The sequence below is a fragment of the Cetorhinus maximus genome, chromosome 20 (assembly GCF_964194155.1).
Source record: "Cetorhinus maximus chromosome 20, sCetMax3.hap1.1, whole genome shotgun sequence".
NCBI lineage: Eukaryota > Metazoa > Chordata > Chondrichthyes > Lamniformes > Cetorhinidae > Cetorhinus > Cetorhinus maximus.
Window position 1 is genome coordinate 13,458,974 of NC_135898.1, and position 21,068 is coordinate 13,480,041.

General features: G+C 43.1%; 1 protein-coding gene across 1 annotated transcript; it reads right to left on the reverse strand.

Annotated features, from left to right (window-relative positions):
• Window positions 1–418: 418 nt before the first annotated feature.
• On the reverse strand, window positions 419–20,678 carry ncaph (non-SMC condensin I complex, subunit H). Its single transcript, XM_078565505.1, has 18 exons — window positions 20,538–20,678; window positions 16,729–16,952; window positions 14,295–14,382; window positions 12,959–13,051; window positions 10,379–10,499; window positions 9,974–10,107; window positions 9,224–9,413; window positions 8,055–8,143; window positions 7,335–7,543; window positions 6,930–7,078; window positions 6,339–6,439; window positions 5,343–5,465; window positions 4,427–4,534; window positions 4,187–4,339; window positions 3,662–3,775; window positions 2,424–2,512; window positions 1,008–1,083; window positions 419–836 (listed from the first exon to the last, which is right to left on the reverse strand). The coding sequence occupies exons 2-18, from the start codon at window positions 16,944–16,946 to the stop codon at window positions 777–779; spliced, it is 2,115 nt and encodes a 704-aa protein (XP_078421631.1). The 5' UTR covers window positions 16,947–16,952; window positions 20,538–20,678; the 3' UTR covers window positions 419–776.
• Between the last annotated feature and the right edge of the window lie 390 nt (window positions 20,679–21,068).

Here is a 21,068-nt window from a genome sequence, read left to right on the forward strand (position 1 = left end):
GATGAGACCTTGATCAATGACCTTTTGAGTTTTAATTTTACACCAAAATTATTCTTTTTAAATCCTGAACTCCATTAGATAAGGTACAGCACTCAATGTGAATATACTTATAATCCATCAGCCTGGACTCATGATCCAGAGATATAAGTTAATTAAATAAATCTGAAATTAAAAGCTATTATCAGTAAAGGTGCTTGTCAAGCTACTGTATCATCATAAAAGCCCAACTGATTCACTAATGTATTTAAGGGAAGGGATTCTATTGTCATCACTCAGTCTGGCCTGTATGTGATTGCAGACCCACAGCATTGTGGTTGACTCTTTGGCTTCAGAGGGAAGTTTTCAGTTATCAAGCAAGCAATTCAAAGAGCAATTAAGTATGGACAATGAATACTTGCCTTGACCGCAATGCCTACATGCTGTGTATGAGTAAAAAAAACTTTATTCAATTTGTTTGGCAAATACACCACCTACAGTCTTCAAATGACAGTGGGATAGATAATAGGTACAAATACTTAATGTAATTATCCAAAAGTCCTCTCTACAATATTAGCAAGGGTATTCATTATTTAAAATAAATCTCAAGCATAATTTCAAGGCTGATAAGTTGTCGACAGGTTTTCGAAATACATTTACACACAGAAATTATGCCTGAGAAGGGCATCTATGAGGTGAGGCAACAGCCACAATGTAAGGCTTACTGTCAAAGAAAATATTTACAACTATGTACAGTCCATTCAACCAATCTTCTACAGCTATGTACATTAAAGATGTCTTCAGATTCCTTGTTTGATAACAACATCAGACAAATCTTCCTTTCCTTCAATTTCAAGATTCTGTAAGATAATAAAACGCTTTTAAACATGCAACTTAAACATCTCAACTACTCCAGCCCTCATGATCCTAATTGTGATCAGCCTCAAAGGTTAAGGGCTAAACTATGCTGCTCAACTTTTAGTTGTATGATGTTCATTCACTTATTAAACATTTGGTGAAATGATACATACCTTTTCATTGGCTAAATGCAGCAAACAGGCAAATGCCATGGGAACAGACAAGTTCTTTGCCATTGTGCTGGGCAATCTGTGGACATAATAAAGTAGTAGTAATTAGACACAACCATCATGAAGACTACATTGGTACAATTAAGTGTACAGAAACAGGAACGGTAGCATAGTGGTAATATTACAGATAATCCAGAAGCCCAGACTAATGCTCTGGAGACATGATTTCAAATCGCACCATAGGAGTTAGAGAAATTTAACTTCAATTAATAAATCTGGAATGAAAAGCTGGTCTCAGCAATTATGGTCGTTTAATATCAGATTGTCTTACAAATCCATCTGATTCACAGATGTCCTTCAGGAAGGAAATCTTCTATCCTTACCTGGTCTCGCCTACATGTGACTCCAGACCCACAGCACTGTGGTTGATTCTTAACTTCCCTCTGAAATAGCCTAGCAAACCACTCAAGTATATCAAAATTCTGTAGGAAAATCCCGGGGAAAAAATAACCTAACAGGCCACCTGGCACAACCATAGGCACTGCCTACAACAAAGCCCAGTTGACTCTGCAAAGTCCTCCTCACGAACATCTGGGGACTTGTGATGTCTATCACCAAGAAGATCCAAGGGCAGCAGGCACATGGGTACACCACCACCTACAAGCTTCTTCCAAGTCACACACCGTGCCGATTTGGAAATATGTGGTTGTTCCTTCACTGTCACTGGGTCAAAAACTGGAATTCCCTTTCCAACAGCACTGTGGGTCCCTACACTACATGACTTCAGGGGTTCAAGGCAGTGGCAGCTCACCACCACCTACCTTGATAGGTTTCTGGATTCTGAAGGCATCAAGGGGTTATGGGGAGAGAGCACAGAAGTATGGCGCTTACATAGAGGATCAGCCATGATCATATTGAATGGCAGAGCAGACTCAAAAGGCCAAATTACCTACTCCTGCTCCTATTTTCCATGTTTCTATGTTTAAGGGTAATGAGGGAGGGACGATAAATGCAGGTCTTGCTCCCAATGTCCACATCCCATAAATAAATGAAAAAATATGAAGCTGGCTGGTCTCTATACCTTTCAGACTCCCAGTTCTGCTCTGTTGGGCATTATGTCACTAAACTTACCAACTGGATCATTTATTATCAATACTTGAAGGAAAATAAATTGCTGAGATTTGGGCAAAAAGAGTAGGGGAGTGGGACTAAAAGAATTGCTCTTTCAAAGAGCCAGTTTAGACTTGAGGGCGAGTGGGCTCCTTCTATGCTGTACCATTCTATGATTCTAATCATTTGAAGAACTATTTCTAAAATAAATTATAATTCTTTATTCAAATACAAAATGATGGCCAATTGAACAGACAGACAGCACATTTATCAGTAGGGCTATCCACACAAGTTTAAAAAAAAACAAACCTTTCAAACAGATTCTTGGTGATAGATGTGAAGCTTTGCTGTCCTTTCACTGTCATTACATCGATTTCCAACTCGTCAGTCACTCCATTCTGTTTAATTGAAAAGAAAACTACTTGCTTTTATATTGGACCTTTCTCAACTTGAGGACATCCCACAACACTTAACAGCCACTGAAGTACTTTTGTAACATAGGGAAAATTTTTCAGAAGGTGGGGCTGAAAAAGCCAGCAGGAAATGCACCTACTGATCTTGGCAGCCATTAACTGACTGGAGGCAGGACTTCTACCCCTCACTCTGGATGAAGTCCTGCCTCAGAGAGCCAGCAGGCAATCTGATTGACCAGAACCCTCTGTAGTTCCAGTCGCATCACCAGGAGCAGTGGCCAGTGCTACTACTACAGCTAATCACCAGATTCTAAGTGCCAGGAGTCCCAGGACCAGATAACTGTGGGGATCTCGGGGAAGAGCGGGGGCAATGAGTACCTGAGGAAGGTGGCTAGGAGCCAAACCAAATCAGGAAAGGGGACCCGTAATGTAGACACACACCCACTTCTCCCTGTTGAATCCTGAGCAGGCTAACCTGCTGGCCTTCGGCCCCATCCCTGACCTCCTCCCGCCAACTTCAAAATTACAGCTGGGCGGGAAGCGTTGCTTAAGTGGCCTTTAATAGGCCACTTTAGGGCCTCAATTACGGTAAGGGCAGGCAGGCCAACCTTAGCCTTGTTCACCCTACCCTTCCCTCCCGCCCACAGGAAATGTGGCAGCTAATTTACACATATCAAACTCCCACAAACTATATTAAGACAATGACCAGATAACCTGTTTTAGTGATGGTGTTCCAGGGGTAAATAGTGGTCAGGAGACATGGGAGAACTCCTTGGCTGTTTTCAAAATGGTACCATGGTATTCTTTATATCTGCTAGAGAGCAGACAGGACCTCAGTATAACCTTTCATCCAAAACACAACACCTCATAAAACTCCATCAATGCTGCACCAGGTTGTCGACCTCGATTATGTATTCAAGTCTCTGAAGAGGGCCTTGAACTCACAACCTATGAGCACTGAAGATGGGAGTATATTTTAAACAGGTTTCCAATACTAAGTTTGCTTGGTGAGCTGGTTGCAGCTTCTCCGGGTCACTGCAATAGCAGCAACACAGCTTCTTATAGGAGTACCCAGACTATAATAAATTGGGAAGTTTTTCAACATTTACTAATCCTATTCAGCACTTTCTTCACCTTTCCATCTGGGATGCGTGCATTTTCAGTAAGGAGATCCCACATGTTCTGCTTCAATCTTTTCACATCCATCTTTTTTGCTATCTTTGAATAATTCAACAGGATTTTGTTGACCTATAAATAATCAGAATTTAGGATTAGAATTGTAAACTTTCAAACTCATTGCCATCCATCACATTTCTTATTCTATTTAACTAACACGGAAGCCCAGATTAAGTATGTACAACAGTAATCCTTTGCACAGGCAACATTGAAGTAAGAGACCTGAGTGATCAAATTTGTTTTTTTTCCCTGCATAGTCCTCTATTCTTCACCATCTGTTACAAGTGAGTCAGGCTGGCACATGGTGACACATCCGTACAAGAAAAGCATTTGCCAGTACCACATATTCCAGTGCAAGGGCTGTCGAAACATCAAGAACAAGTATTCCTGCTCTGCTCATGAACAGAAGAGCTCATCCCCTACCCTGCCTGAAATACAGCGAAGTAGCTTTGTAATCTTGATTATAGCTTGCAATCCACTTACTTTCTGAGGCTCTGCCACTAAGTTTTCTCCTCCATAGGTTGTGATATTTAACTCCTTGCCATTTAGCTCCAAGCCATTCTCATCTTGCTCCAATGCACCATCGAAGGAGTCATTTGCAGCAACAAACCCATCGTTTTCATCATCACTATCAGACTGTAGAAAAAATAAAAAGGAAACCATGCTAAGAAAGGAATTAATTTTTAAAAATCTTAAAAAAGAATGTGAGAAATAAATACAGACCTGAGCTCTGGGGCAGAAGTTTGATGTATCATTGGGGTTGTTATAATCATATTCTCCGATTCTTTCATCTTGGTCTGGACAAATATTTTCTTTCAAAATCCGCTTTAGCTGTAAACAATTTTAGTGGAATATTTCAGTGATCAAAGTAAGGGAAGCCAACAATGAAAACCGGAACCCTCAGTCCAACTTTGAAAATGATGCCTGCATCAAACACTCCTGGGCCAAATATCACAAATAAATGGAGAATACAGAGCCCTTTACCAGAAATATTTTACACATTAGTACTTTAGAGAGGTTTACTGTCCATCATTTAACCCCATTTCTAATGTATTCAGCAAATTCAGTCTATAGGGAAAGGATAAGTTAGCGGCACCTTCCTCATACTTCAGGTAACACAACTCTGACCAACCACCTGCCAAACTGGTGTACCAAGAGCTGTTCTACAGTGGTGAGAGGGCGGTGGGATTACTCTCTGTTGAAGCCATGCTTTATCTACCTGCAAGCACTTGATGGAAAAGTATAGGGAGCTTTACATGGGGCTGAATGCTATCTGAGACAGACATTCTCATTTAAGTCATTTTCCTCCATTTTGATTTTTGTTTGGTCACAATTCTCATCATCAGGATAGGCAACTAGCTTCTTTCTGCCACCCATGGGCAAAGATCAATCATTTTCTCAGTTTCCACTTTTATAAGGAAGCAGTTGGCATCTCCAGAGTGAAATAGCTAATAATGGAAACTCATCACATGGAGAATTATGAAACTGAGCCCACCTCATAAAACTCTTGTGTTTTTGGACTCCTTTTAGGTGCCTTAACTTATGAATACTCAACACTGATATAATGAAATGTGACAAAATGTTTTGACGTTGTTCATGTTTCATTATTTTAATTTATTGGAAAAAGTACTTCATTTACCGTGACAGAAGGTTTAAGGAACAAACGGGTAATGTTGTCTGGATCATAATGGAAATCGGTAGGCAGTGTAGTCAGCTTTCTACTGCGTCGGTCTAATGCAGCTTTTGAGATTATTGTGGCAGCCTAGAGGAAATATCACAACAGTAACGGTTCATACATCGAACCTCTTGTCCTTCCAAAACATCAAAAAAGTCACACCCGATATAAAGACACTCCCAGGGATCCTCACCTCTTCTGAGAGACAAACCTCAGCCCATACATGTTTATACAATGTGGTGATCTAGTGGGATGGAAGCACACACGTAGACAGTCTATCTTGGATGTACCACTGCCAATCCCTCTCATGTCCCTTCACTGTGCCTGGCCCATTTGTTCCACTGCACAATCCCTTTAGGTTGTGCGCAAGTCCAGGCAACGATCTTAAAGGGACTGCTGCTTATGCACGGCCTGTTAGCTTGTGCGCTGCACATTCCAAATTGTTGTCTGGGAACTTCGAGGGAATATTAACCATCACTACATCTCACATACAGAGTACAAACCCACTGCTTGTGTCACAAGACAGTATCTCTGTCACTTCTTGCTTTAATTCCTCGAACTTGCTTCAATCATTTCTCCATTCCCCTTTTCAACTCCACCCGCCAATTTATAGTCATAAAGCCATCACAGCACAGCAAGAGGCCATTCAGGCCAATATGTCCATGCCAGCCCTCTATTGAGCAATCCAATCAGCCCATTCCCCCGCTCTATCTTCATAGCCCTGCTTGTTTGTTATTCTTCCCTACTTAGTCACAACTTTGGAATTTCTCAACTCCACCCTTCCCCTTAAACCCTTTGAAAATCAAGTTTAACTACTGTATTCGTGAATTATCTGGTCATCTTTCCATTTCAACCGTAGATGTTCCTTGTACTATGGGTCTTCGGCCTTTATCTAAGTCTGTTAATTTAAATAATAAAATATAACCCCTGTGATAGATGCTCTAATGTTGTTATACCAACCCTGGTTTCTCTGAACTGAGTCTCAAAATTGATATTCTCATCGAAGTTAATTTCAAATATTTTCTTGGCTTGTTTTTTCCTATTTTTATCAGTGATGGCCTCTGTTGAAGAGAAAAAAAAATCAATTATCGAAGGTGCATTGAATCGCTAACATTCATTCAACAAGGCACAGATCCTATTTTTGTACCATTTCTGTCCCACTCACTGTCTTCAGTTACATCTCCTACAGTTATTTGCTTCAACATATTCATATGGAATTCAGAGTATTTGTCTGACATATAATTATCAAGCTTTATTAAAATCAGTGGACTTATAGCGCACTATCCAATTAAATTTTCCTTGTGAAAATTCAGGTCCCTCACCCATACAAACATACGAATTAGGAAGAGTACGCCATTTGGCCCCTCAAGTCTGCTCTGCTATTTGATAAGATTATGGCTAGCCTCACTGTGATACAATTGGAAAAAAATATAAACAACTTTTGGAGAACCAATTTCTAAGAATGATTTTATCACAGTGAAACAAACATGCTGACACTTCAGCACCTGTGGCCCAGGACTCACAGTCATCTACCTCTGCTGTTACACTCACCTTTCTGTCGAGGTTTGAAACGCCAGTGATTAGGGCCTGCCCACATCTTCATTATTCTGGGGCTGAAGTAGGAATATTCCCCTGGCTGGTTTGAAAGTTGGACACAAAGGCTGTTGAAATCCACATCTGAGAGAGGAATCATTTCTTTACTATGAAAGAGATGAAAGATGTTAATCAAATACTTTCCAGTTTAGAAATATTCAGGTGAACAGATTTTTAATCTCAAGTGGTACTGTTCCAACTCAGGTCTCTAAATAATACTGATTGGCAAGTTCAGTAATTCCCTTACTTTTACTTAAAATGCTGACTTAGTTTAAATGAAATAGGTTTTGATGTGCACTCCTGGAGCACCAGTAATTGCTGTGACCAGTCAGTATTTTGGAGCTTGTGAAACACCCCTCTTACCAGCCTTGACCATTTGCCATCATCGATGATTCCTGCTGGTTATCAAAATCCTGGCCCATCAGGTCTCCAGCATCATCACAAAGATCACCGTCAAAGTCGTCCACCACAGTGGCATTGCCTCCCAGCTGACTATCTGCAAATTCTGGTTCTGCATTCATATCGAATAAGTGGTTGCTTTTCTTGAATTTCTCCATCATCGAAGAAACAGCCTGAGGAGGAGAAATTGGATGATTGTGGCTGTGTGCTTAATCACAAGAATATCGACAGGGCTCAAAATAGTGGATTATAAATCAACCTGAATGAGTTGGGGTTAGAATTATATTGGAAGGATTACCAACACATTTTAAACACACAAAAAGCAAAAAGTCACATTAAAATTAAAATTTAAAGTCTCTCAAAACAACACTAAATAGATGAGCACAGTCCATTCAGTGAAATACCTTACACAAAGCAGAAATAAATTCTCCCTCCCAAACACTCATCAGTCTTGTGCTTATCTATATCGAGAATAACAGTAAGCCATAAACTACATTCAGTATTAAACATGAATAACCAGCGAGGCAATACACACACACATACACACACATTCAGTTCAGCCATTTTATTTTTTTAGAAAACACTTATGATACCAGAACTGTTTATTCTACAAATACACATGTAGAAGTATGAGGAGGCTTATCCTAGGAAGATATCATAAATGAGACAGACTGTTTGCTTTACCTGATTGTGGGCCTCACTGTCCCAATTTGTAAACTGAAAATCTTCAAATGAAGGACAGATTGTCTTGTCTTTCAGAGACTGCTGAAGGTCTGTCAGAAGTTAAATGGAAACAAAACTTAAATAGGAGGCAGTTTACAGGCTAGCACATGGAATAAAATGCTGTTCCAAGGAAAAGTCTGGACACAATGGTGAAGCCAGCACCTAAAGTCAATTTGAAGGTTGGCAAGCATCACAACTTGGTCCTGATCTGATTATACAAAACGACATAGTCCTAAATTTGTTCTAATTGGAATTGTTTACGTACCACCTGCTCAATTCATGACTTTTAATGTCTCCTGTAAAATTAGAAAAAAATCACCTGAACCAATGCTGTGGGTGATTCAATGGGTGATTGGAGCTACAGGGAAAAAAACAAAATCAGCCAAGGTTCTCAGTACAAATTATTCCAACTGCAAACAACACCATTTATGGTAATGAGGAGCAAGGCAATTGTTAATTTTCATACCCTCTTTGAATTAATAACCTGTTGACATTTCTTCTCCGGGCTCACTTACGGAGGATGGCCAATTGGAATGATTAGCAGAACGCTACTTTCAAATATGGGCTCAAAGACTATTTGCTGGAAAAACTCATCAGCAGAGAGAGATATATATAATCACTGCCAGATAAGACAGCCACACCAGGGTATTGGAGCTTGCCAGCTGGTTCAATGTGCCAGCTTCTAGGGTTGCCTAATCTGGCAACAAGTTATGAACTGACACATTGCTGGACAGGAGCCATCCCCTCTCCCCAGATACTGTCCATCACATTGAGATCTGGCAGTTAAATGCACACTGAAGGAACAACTCTGGGCCAACTCAGTGTTTTAGCAGTCACCCAAACTGTCTCCTGCCAGTCACATTGACATTTACGATCCAGTGATTTAAAAACCTTTACTGGAAAGATTCAGGAAGAACACAAACAAAAGAGGCTATATTACTTGTAACCAGTGCGTGATTACTGCCCAAGTGACTGGAAGCATGAAACCGCAAACAGTGGATTAGCATAGATTATCCTTCACTACAGGAGGAGAAGCTGATAAGGTAGCAACCACCAGTGATACGAGACTTGTAGAAGTACTTCTGCAGTAACAGAAATGTTGCCATTTAACAGCTTAAAAAAAAACTTGCCTTCAAAGTCAGATATCTCCACATGGCCAATGGGTGGCAATTCCGGTGCGGGACCAGTTTCAATGAGTTTGGCGTCTGAATCAAACAGCAGCTGAGCAGAGTGTCCATACGTCTGCAGATTAACCATGAAAACCCCAACTGTGCTGCATTCATCAAACATCGAGGCAGCCTTCTGGAACATTGGGTCAATCTACAAAATACAAGGTATCTTTAAACTTTACTGGAATTATGTTCTGAACCAGTATTCTTTGTTTTGCTTCTTAAAACAAAGATGTGTCAATATTCCATTCCTCATTTATATTTTAGTAAAATATTAGAAAATGTAAGTTGCTATCATTCTTCATTTCATCAGGTCATTAAGAATGGTGTTAAAATTGTTTACTTAGAATGAGATCTACATTCCATAGACTTTAACTACATAACTAAATGGGTCAAACACAATGAAGATTCTAAAATTTATGAAAGGAAATGAGAACCTTCCTCAGTTTCCTGATGCAAAATGTCACAGCAAGTTAATGTAAAAATAGGGAAGTAATGTTCCTGTGCCCGATTGATATTCAGATGATTTCTGCTAGAAGTTTCAATGTGTAGTGTCAAGAAGGACCGCCGGATTCAGCACAGCCATGATTCCATCTATGGTTGAGCAGCCTATCGACCCTTATTATCTAGAGTAATTACTTGATCAATCACAGAAAGATTTTTGAAATCCATTGAATCATATGGCCACTTTCAAAGGAAAAATAATCTCACCTCGCACTTCATGTCATTCGCTCCGTACGTGATGTTGCTCAAGTTCTGCTCAATGGTTTTGTACGAGTGCTTTCTCCTGTTTTGTTTCTGAGCGCCTTTTGTGTTCTGACCTTCAGAAGACTCAGGATTTACCTCTTTACACAGAAAACAGTCATTGTATGTTAAAACACACAGGTGGATAGTAAAATTTATAAAAAGCAAACAAAAGCTTTTCCCAAATCATAATTAATATCACAATTCTAAATTTATATTTTTATGCAAGGGGACAGGAGGAAAGAAATCTAATATTCCACATTATGATAGGACTTTTCTCTCACCTTGATGCAACTAGGTGTTGAGCAATAATAAAACTAAGCTTTCATTTTAAATGAGGAGAAAAAAAGATGTATATTTGCAGTTGCTCACCAGCACCTTGCTCTTCAGTGTTCTTTCCCAGGCCCCCCAGGATCCTGAACACGTCTAAATGAACTGCATCCACTCTCACAGCATAGATCTTAGTACTAGCATCCAACGTGCCAGCTGCCATCTGAAATCAGTTATAAAGTCCCAGCTTAACAAATTGGTGCGATAATGCAAGTTAGTTCTGTGAGCTATTTGCAAAATAGATTAAATTGCTATTTTCTGTTCAGTCTAATCTTCTGTGCCATTGGGGAGATGCAGCATAGACTGGGTGACGGCTTTCAGAACACCTCTGTTTGGTCCACAAGCATGGCTGCCGAGCTTCATAGAAACATAGGAACAGGAACATTCAACCCCTTGCGCCTGGTCTGACATTCAACTAGATCATGGCTGATCTTCTGCCTCAACACCATTTCCCCACACGAACCCCGTATGCCTTGATATCTTTAATATCTAGAAATCTATTTCTTGAATATAGCCAAAAACAGCCTCCACAGCCCTCTGGGGTAGAGAATTCCAAAGATTCACCACCTTCTGAGTGAATAAATTCCTCCTCATCTCAGTCCTCAATGGCCTACCTCTTATTACCTCTTCAGATCACATGTCATTTTAATTCTCCATTCTTCTCCCACTCTGACCTTTCTGTCCATGCCATGCCAGCGTTCCAATGATGATCAATGCAAGCTCAACGAACTTAGTCTTTCATCTAGGCCCTCTACAGCCCTCAAGACTCAACATTAAGTTCAACAGCTTTAGATCAGAACCCCTGCCTCCATCTTTTTCTATGTTTTTAGTTTATTCATTCATGGGAGGTTGGTGTCACTGACAAGGCCAGCATTTATTGCCCATCTCTAATTGCCCATGAGAAGGTGGTGGTGAGCTGCCTTCTTGAACCACTGCAGTCCACATGGTGTCAGTACACCCACAGTGCTGTTAGGGAGGGAGTTCCAAGATTTTGACCCAGCAACTGTGAAGGAGCGGCGATATATTTCCAAGTCAGGATGGTGAGTGGCTTGGAGGGGAGCTTGCAGGTGATAGTGTTACCATCTGCCTTTGTCCTTCCAGATAGTAGTGGGTGTGGGTTTGGAAAGTGCTGTCTAGGGATGCTTGGTTTGTTCCTGCAGTGCATCTTGTAGATGGTACACACTGCTGCCACTTTGCATTGGTGGTGGAAGGAGTGAATGTTTGTGGATGGAGTGCCAATCAAGTGGGCTGCTTTGTCCTGGATGATGTCAAGTTTCTTGAATGCTGTTGGAGCTGCACTCATCTAGGCAAGTGGAGAGTATTCCATCACACTCCTGACTTGTGCCTTGTAGATGATGGACAGGCTTTGGGGAGTCAGGAGCTGAGTTACTCGCCACAGGATTCCTAGCCTCTGACATGCTCTTGTGGCCACAGTATTTATATGTATAGACCAGTTCTGGTCGATGGTAAACCCCAGGGAATTCAGTGATGGCAATATCATTGAATGTCAAGGGGCAATGGTTAGATTCTGTCCTGTTGGAGATGGTCATTGCCTGGCACTTGTGTGGCGCGAATGTTACTTGCCACTTGTCAGCCCAGGCCTAGATACATTTGGGCATGGACTGCTTCATCAACAAACATACCCGCTTCTGACCTTATGATGGAAGGAAGATCACTGATAAAGCAGCTGCATATGGTTGGGCCTAGGAAACGACCCTGATGATTTTTTTATATGGCTCATTCCTTTCTTTATCCCTTGATGTTGCATTTAAATGGCTGTTATATAGCCATTGACACCTCACCTCGACAACTATCTTTACTGTACCCATTACCATTGTCTTTGGCTTTTGCACCATTAAATCTTGATTAGTTAATGTCTCCTGCCCACCACCCTATCACAGACCTTCCCTTTTATTCTTCCTGCCCCCTCTCCGGTCCTACTGACTTAAAAACTCTGATACTTCTATCCTCCATCTGTTCTGATAAAAGTTCATAGACCTCAAGTGCTAATTCTGTTTCTCTCCACAGATGCTGCCTGACCTGCTGAGTACTTCATCTAGCTCTTTCTTAACTGGAGCTCTTGTACTTTTGTGCTTCAAAAGTGGACTAGACTTGCAATGAACTTGATAGAGCTTAAGCAAATAACTTGCTCATTGTGTCTCAACTGAAACTGTGAAGCCAAGGTGCAGTGTAGACTGAATCTGGCAGATAAAAATTCCTGCTTTAGGTCACAGGAAGCCCAAGTAGAGAGGTCACCAGAACAGAGAAGGCAGGGAAAATTAAAAATATATTATAACTCATACAAAACTTGCATGCTGTTGAATCGTAAGCCTTCTCCTTTCATTAGATTAAAACAGCAGATTCAAAAATCTGCTCTCTGAGGCATTTGCAATAGCTAACATCACAGCACACAACTCAAGCGCTTACCCTTCAAATCGGTAACAGAAGCCGATTGATGAGATGCATTCCAAACTAGAGAACTAGAGTTAATAGAGATCATTCACAGTCACAGTGAAGATGAAGTTGCAGAGGTCTAAAAGGATGTTCTGGCCTCGAGCAGTCACAGGAGAGATGTTATTAGAACAACTGAATAAGATCTGATGTATTGTATGCCTTTCTAACCTTGAAATTGGTGAGTTCAGATTCCTTCTCTTTGAGGAGGTCAGCCATGTAATCAATCAAGTGAAGACCAAATGCATTCTTTGTGGTGATTTTCTACGAGAGTCACAGAATAAATAATGCAATTAGACTGTATTGCTGCAAATTCAAGTCTGTTGCAGACTCCTTTTCATGTTCAATGTTGTCAGTCACTTCCTTAAGTGGCCTGGGTGCCTAATTTTTAAATAAAACTTGACTCCCACTGCCTTATACCTGTGCAGTGGCAGGACCCAGGAATGTAACAATCAAACTCCATTGAGATCTGAACTGGATCTCCATGCCACGGGCACTTCTTCAACCTCTCCAAACGGTAGCTTGAGTTAACTTTCATTGGAGCCAGCTGCTGCTTGACTGACACAATAACTTTAATAGCATTTTTCCAAACCCCGAGCAAGTTCTTCAACACCAAGGTACTAGCTATCTTTCTGAATGACCAGTTTTGTCAGCATATTGGCCATAGTTTTGTAAAGAAGCATCACCTCATCTCAGAAATCAATTACAGTTCATTTGTCTCAAAATCCACAATTTACCACTGAGTTATCTTGAAAAGCTTTAGGAAAGCTTTTATTAAAGAAAACATATTTTAACATTGCACATGTAAAAGTCCTTCATGTGGAACAATAGACAAAAAAATCCAAAACTGTAACAAGAATTTTGTCACATCAGTGTTTGACAGGATGAATTACGGTGATTGCTGCTGTGTATGCAAAACAACCACGATGCTACACCAGCATTACTCTGCAAAAAAGGCTAGAAATAAACAGCAGGACTCCGGGTATAAAACTGAAACCTTAATCTGCCATCTTTCAGACACTGACAGACCTGCTGGGTATTCCCAACATTTTCAGTTTCACAGAATCACAGTGCAGAAGAGGCCCTTCGAGTCAGCACCAACACGTGAGAAACACCTGACCTACCTACCTAATCCCATTTATCAGCCTTGTTTATTTCATGTTTTTAAGATAAATGACTAGTTAAGCTGAAAGACGAATGTTGGGCAGGACAGATGGAGAGCGCTCTGGTTTTTGCATCGCTTTTATCACCTGAATGGGTAAATGTGGTCTTGAGCCTCACTTCTGAGAAAGCAGCAACACTTGATTAGAATTCCAATCAAGTGGCAGCCTAGATTATGCACAAAGGATGATCCTTTCAAAGTGATTCAACAAGTTCTCGGTTATTCTAGGTACAAGACCCAAGCGTGTAAGAAGCCCATTTTCTTTTCTAAATCGGAATCATTTTAACATTGCAAAGGAAAAAACAATTCAATTCTGAAATGAGAACAAAGGTCAGCGCTACTTACATTTTCAGAGCATAGTTTGATGCAGGTAGAATAATGTTCAGATATCTGATTATTTGATAGCTTGGCTTCAAAGGATTGTGGGGTCCCCCTGTAACAATGAGTGACAGTCAGAATGAGTTAGTTCAATGTACAGGAGCTGCTCATCCACAGCTCATCTTTCAGCCAAACCTAGGCAGAAGAATCATGATGTTTTTTATTCATTCACGGGATGTGGGCTTCGCTGGCTGGGCCAGCATTTATTGCCCATCCCAAGTTGCCCGTGAGAAGGTGGTGGTGATCTGCCTTCTTGAACCACTGCTGTCCATGTGGTGAAGGTAGAGCCACAGTGCTGTTAGAGGGGGGAGTTCCAGGCTTTTGACCCAGCAACAGTGAAGGAACGGCGATATATTTCCAAGCCAGGATGGTGAGTGACTTGAAGGGGAACTTTCAGGTGATGGTGTTCCCATCAATCTGCTGCGCTTGTCGTTCCAGATGGTAGCGGTTGTGGGTTTGGAAGGTGCTGTCTAAGGAGACTTGGTGAATTCCTGCAGTGCATCTTGTAGATGGTACACACTGCTGCTCCTGTGCGTCAGTGGTGGAAGAAGTGAATGTTTGTGGATATGGTGCCAATCAAGCGGGCTACTTTGTTCTGGACAGTGTTAAGCTTCTTGACTCTTGTGGGAGCTGCACTCATCCAGGCAAGTAGAGAGTATTCCATCACACTCCTGACTTGTACCTTGTAGACTGTGGACAAGCTTTGGGGAGTCAGGAGGGGAGTTACTCACTGCAGGATTCCTAGCCTCTGAACTGCTCTGGTATCCACAGTATTTATATGGCTAGTCCAGTACTGTTTCTGATCAATGGTAACCCTCAGGATGTTGATATTGGCAGATTCAGCAATGTCATGGGGAGATGGTTGGAGTCTCTTGTTGGAGATGGTCATTGCCTGGCACTTGTGTGGCGCGAATGTTACTTGCCACTTGTCAGCCCAAGCCTGGATATTGTCCAGGTCTTGCTGCATTTGGACATGGACTGCTTCAGCATCTTAGGAGTCAAAAATGGTGCTGAATATTGTGCAATCATCAGCGAACATCCCCACTTCTAACCTTATGATGGAAGGAAGGTCATTGACGAAGCAGCTGAAGATGGTTGGGCCGAGGACACTACCCTGAGAGAACTCCTGAAGTGATGACCTGGAGCTGAGATGACTGATCTCCAACAACCACAACCAACTTCCTTTGTGCTAGGTGTGACTCCAACCAGTGGAGAGTTTCCCCCTGATTCCCATTGACTCCAATTTTGCTAGGGATCCTTGACGTCAAATGCAGCTTTGATGTCAAGGGCAGTCACTCTCACCTCACCTCAAGAGTTCAGCTCTTTTGTCCACATTTGAACCAAGGCTGTAATGAGGTCAGGAGCTGAGTGGCTCTGGCGGAACCCCAACTGGGCATCAGTGAGCAGGTTATTGCTGAGCAAGTGCCGCTTGATAGCACTGTTGATGACCCCTTCCATTAATTACTTTACTGATGATGGGACAGTAATTGCCTGGGTTGGATTTGTCCTGCTTTTTGTGTACAAGACATACCTAGGCAATTTTCCACATAGCTGGGTAGATGCCAATGTTGTAGCTGTACTGGAACAGCTTGGCTAGGGGCGCGGCAAGTTCTGGAGCACAAGTCTTCAGTACTATTGCCGGAATATTGTCTGGACCCATAGCCTTTGCACTATCCAGTGCCTTCAGCGGTTTCTTGATATCACGTGGAGTGAAATGAATTGGCTGAAGACTGGCATCAGTGATGCTGGGTACCTCTGGAGGCGGCCGAGATGAATGATCCACTCGGCACTTCTGGCCGAAGCTTGTAACAAATGCTTCAGCCTTATCTTTTGCACTTACGTGCTGGCCCCCCCACCCCGAGCTATTTGTGGAGCCTCCTCATCCAGTGAGTTGACTGGATGTGGCAGGACTGCAGAGCTTAGGTCTGATCCTTTGGTTGTGGAATCACTTAGCTCTGTCTATCGCTTGCTTCTTTCACTGTTTGGCACACAAGTAGTCCTGTGTTGTAGTTTCACCAGGTTGACACCTCATTTTTAGGTATGCCCGGTGCTGCTCCTGCCATGCCCTCCTGCACTCTTCATTGAACCAGGGTTGATCCCCCGGTAGAGTGGAGGATATGCCGGGCCATGAGGTTACAGACTGTTTTCGAGTACAATACTTCAGCAATGTCAGTTACCTATACTGTATAAACATGCTATCGTAATTGGGAAGGACCCCAGAAGATTCTAGGGCTTAAGTAGGAGGAAAAAATAAATCAAAGGCAGTCAGTTATAGAGGAATGAGGCCTACATGGCAGAAAGCAAAGGATTTCCACACCTGACTATCCAAGGGTCCTTCCTGAAAAGTGAACTTACATGCATGTTCAGTAAAGACAAAAATAAATGGAGCAATAAACCCTACCTTTGCACTGGGGATACCAGTGGGCTCTCTGTCCCACTTAGCTGCAAGTCAGTCACCTTTGAGCGCCTCCTCTCCCTCCTTTCACGTTCATCATCATTTGGTGCAACATCCATTTTTACAGAGGTCTTTAGGCTCTGAATTGCCTGTCGTCTTGTAGCCGGAGAAACAAAAACATGGTCAGCAGTGCCCACTCGGGACACTGATGTCGAAGTATCCATTTTGTCCTGTAAGAAACAAATACGAGATAAGAACATCAAGGCAAAGTAGTGTCAAAAACTAATGTAAAAATACAACATGCATGAAATACTCTCCACTGTCCCCTACACCTGCTTCCCTGCTCAAGCAGGAAAGATCTGGCATTTTACTCCAAAATCTCAGAGTATTTTCATACATGTATTAGTTGACAAAGGAAATTTATCATTAGTTCTATATGTATTGTACATTTGAATATGATTTTCACAAACAGACCATGCCTGGTTATGGTCTGATTGTTGTTATGTTTGGTCTCCCTCCTTCAGCTTTTCAATTTTTCTTCTCATCTTCTCATTTCTCACTTCTATATTTTGGGCTGAGCGTCAACTCGCAGACGTTTCCTCCTACCTCTCCCTGGACCATGACCCCACCACAGAACATCAAGCCATTGTTTCCAGGACTGTCACTGACCTCATCTCCTCTGGAGATCTTCCTCCCACAGCTTCCAACTTGATAGTCGCCCAACCTCGGACGGCCCGCTTCTACCTCCTACCCAAAATCCACAAACAGAACTGTCCTGGCAGACCGATCATGTCAGCCTGTTCCTGCCCCACGGAACTCATTTCTCGTTATCTTGACTCCCTTCTCTCTCCCCTTGTCCAGTCCCTTCCCACCTACATCCGTGATTCCTCTGACACCTTACGTCACATCAACAATTTCCAGTTCCCTGGCCCCAACCGCTTCCTCTTCACCATGGATGTCCAATCCCTCTACACCTCCATCCCCCACCAGGATGGTCTGAGGGCCCTTAGCTTCTTCCTTGAACAGAGGCCCCAACAATCCCCATCCACCATTACTCTCCTCCGTCTGGCTGAACTTGTTCTCACACTGAACAATTTCTCCTTTAACTCCTCTCACTTCCTCCAAATAAAAGGTGTGGCTATGGGTACCCGCATGGGCCCCAGCTATGCCTGTCTCTTTATGGGGTATGTGGAACATTCCTTGTTCCAGTCCTACTCCGGCCCCCTCCCACAACTCTTTCTCCGGTACATCGATGATTACTTCGGTGCTGCTTCATGCCCTCGTCGGGACCTGGAAAAATTTATTAATTTTGCTTCCAATCTCCACCCCTCCATCATCTTCACATGGTCCATCTCTGACACTTCTCTTCCCTTCCTTGACCTCTCTGTCTCAATTTCTGATGATAGACTGTCCACCAATATCCATTACAAGCCTACCGACTCCCACAGCTACCTTGACTACAGCTCCTCACACCCCGCTTCCTGTAAAGACTCCATCCCATTCTCTCAGTTCCTTCGCCTCCGTCGCATCTGTTCTGATGACGCTACCTTCAAAAACAGCTCCTCTGACATGTCCTCCTTCTTCCTTAACCGAGGTTTTCCATCCACGGTCGTTGACAGGGCCCTCAACCGTGTCCGGCCCATATCCCGCGCATCCTCCCTCACGCCTTCTCCTCCTTCCCAGAAACATGATAGGGTCCCCCTTGTCCTCACTTATCACCCCACCAGCCTCCGCATTCAAAGGATCATCCTCCGCCATTTCCGTCAACTCCAGCATGATGCCACCACCAAACACATCTTCCCTTCACCCCCCTTGACGGCATTCCGTAGGGATCGTTCCCTCCGGGACACCCTGGTCCACTCCTCCATCACCCCCTACTCCTCAACCCCCACTTATGGCACCTCCCCATGCCCACGCAGAAGATGCAACACCTGCCCCTTCACTTCCTCTCTCCTCACCGTCCAAGGGCCCAAACACTCCTTTCAAGTGAAGCAGCATTTCACTTGCATTTCCCCTAACTTAGTCTACTGCATTCGTTGCTCCCAATGCGGTCTCCTCTACATTGGAGAGACCAAACGCAAACTGAGCGACCGTTTTGCGGAACACCTGCGGTCTGTCCGCAAGAAAGACCCAAACCTCCCTGTCGCTTACCATTTTAACACTCCACCCTGTTCTCTTGCCAACATGTCTGTCCTTGGCTTGCTGCATTGTTCCAGTGAAGCCCAACGCAAACTGGAGGAACAGCACCTCATCTTCCGACTAGGCACTTTACAGCCCTCTGGGCTGAATATTGAATTCAACAACTTTAGATCTTAAACTCCCCCTCCCCCCATCCCCACCCCGTTTCTTTTCCCCCCCACCCGCTTTTTTTTTCAATAATTTATATAGATTCTTCTTTCCCCACCTATTTCCATTATTTTTAAATCTAAAACTAAAACCTTTAGTCTTTCCACCCCACCCCCACTAGAGCTGTACTTTGAATATCCTGTATTCCATTCTTAATTAGCACTTTTCTCAGACAAAGACCACCACCTTCAACACCTCTTTGACCCTTTTGTCTCTGACATCTTTTGATTATCTGCTCACACCACACCCTCAATGTGTCTCTTCCCCCCCGCCCCCCACCCACCTTAAACCAATTTATATTTCTCCCTTGTTGAAACTATGCTGCAGTTCTGCCGAAGGGCCATGGAGGCTCGAAACGTTAACTGATTTCTTCTCCGCCGATGCTGTCAGACTTGCTGAGTTTTTCCAGGTAATTCTGTTTTTGTTTTGTTTTGGATTTCCAGCATCCGCAGTAGCTTTTAGCTTTTTATTTTTATCTATATTTTGGGTGTTCGGATGCTCCAAAATCAAGTTTCACTCTCTCCCATCATATGAATGCTTATTTAGCACATTGATGCCAAAACACAAAAGTTTTTGACATACTTCCCATGGTAATACTTTTGATTTATCTACATTGCTTCTACACTTACAGATATCTCTGTAAGTAGCAGTGTGTCATGCAGCTCAGACACCAACCAGTAATGCAATAAGACATGGGAACCGAAACGACTGAGATCCCTGTCAATTTAACTCAATTCTGCGTGGCTATTTCTCATTCACCTTTCGTGGGCCTGGAGTTTTGGGAACGGATTGTTGCAGCAGTGATCGAGAAATCACAGATTGAAACAGGAAGGCATCTGCAGTCGACACAAGGCACCTTAATTGTGGTTCAAAAGGTGGGACAGAAGGTTTTGGCTGCAGGTTGGGTGCCTGGTCCACTCCAGCCTTGATTGACTGCTGACACGCGCCGCCCGGTATTTGATAACAGGGTTGCCAACTGTGATTAAATGTATTCTTGGAGGTTTCATCACATGAACTTGCCCCCAAGCTCCAGCCATCAGTCGGCCAACACATCCATCCTTGTTCCACATTGCCTTCCTACGCCAATTGGAAGGTTAAAAAGACTCATAATCCAGTTGGATGATGTTTGACTGTCAGCCAAACAGCCTGGGTTTTCCCATTTCAATATTTTTATCTCTGGTAAAGAGAAATGTTCGAAGAGAAAATTCAAAAATCTGTTTTTGTATCTCTCTGATTTTTTTTTCTCCCGGGTTGCACACACGAAAGTGACCTGGAGATTGATCTTCGATTCCTGAGGATCGCAGGTCAATCCTGGAGGGTTGACAACCCTACGACATACAAGGTCCTTTCAAACATTAAAAGGCAGTGTGTGTGAGTGACAGACAGAGACAGGCCTAGTTTTCTCCACCCGCCCGACTCCGACATGCGAACAAAAAAAAAGCCTCAGATCGCATGGGCCCCGCACTGACCTGGCACCTGAGGCGCTCTTGGGTAGATGGCCGGTGTCTCCGACGCCGTTTTACCCCACCCGGCGGGGCTCGATCCCGAATTTTCCTCGGTTTTTCACTTTGCGGATATCCGTTACCTGAATCAAAATTCAAAATTTCGCGCGGCTCGACTATGCGCACGCGCGACTCTCCGTGGGGGGGAGGGGGCGGTTACTCGGGTGTGTTTACGCACGCGCAGCTCCCCGGAGGAGCGGACGTTGTCTGCGCGCGCACGCGCGGCTCCCTGGCAGACTCCTTGTGTCTGCGCATGCGTGGTCTCCGAAGGCCGCGGCGGTGGTTGCGCATGCGGAACTCTGAAAGCGTCTGCAGCCAGTGAGCGGAGTTCACCCGATGGATGAGAGGAAAGCATTTTACTGGGGTAAACTGGTGGTGAATTACGAAAGACTTTTCCCCCCGTACGCCATCGTTCTTTTACAATGTTTGTCTGGTTAACATTAGAAACCCATTACCGAAAGGTGGATAAGGAGGGCCATTGTGTTCATCCATATCAAC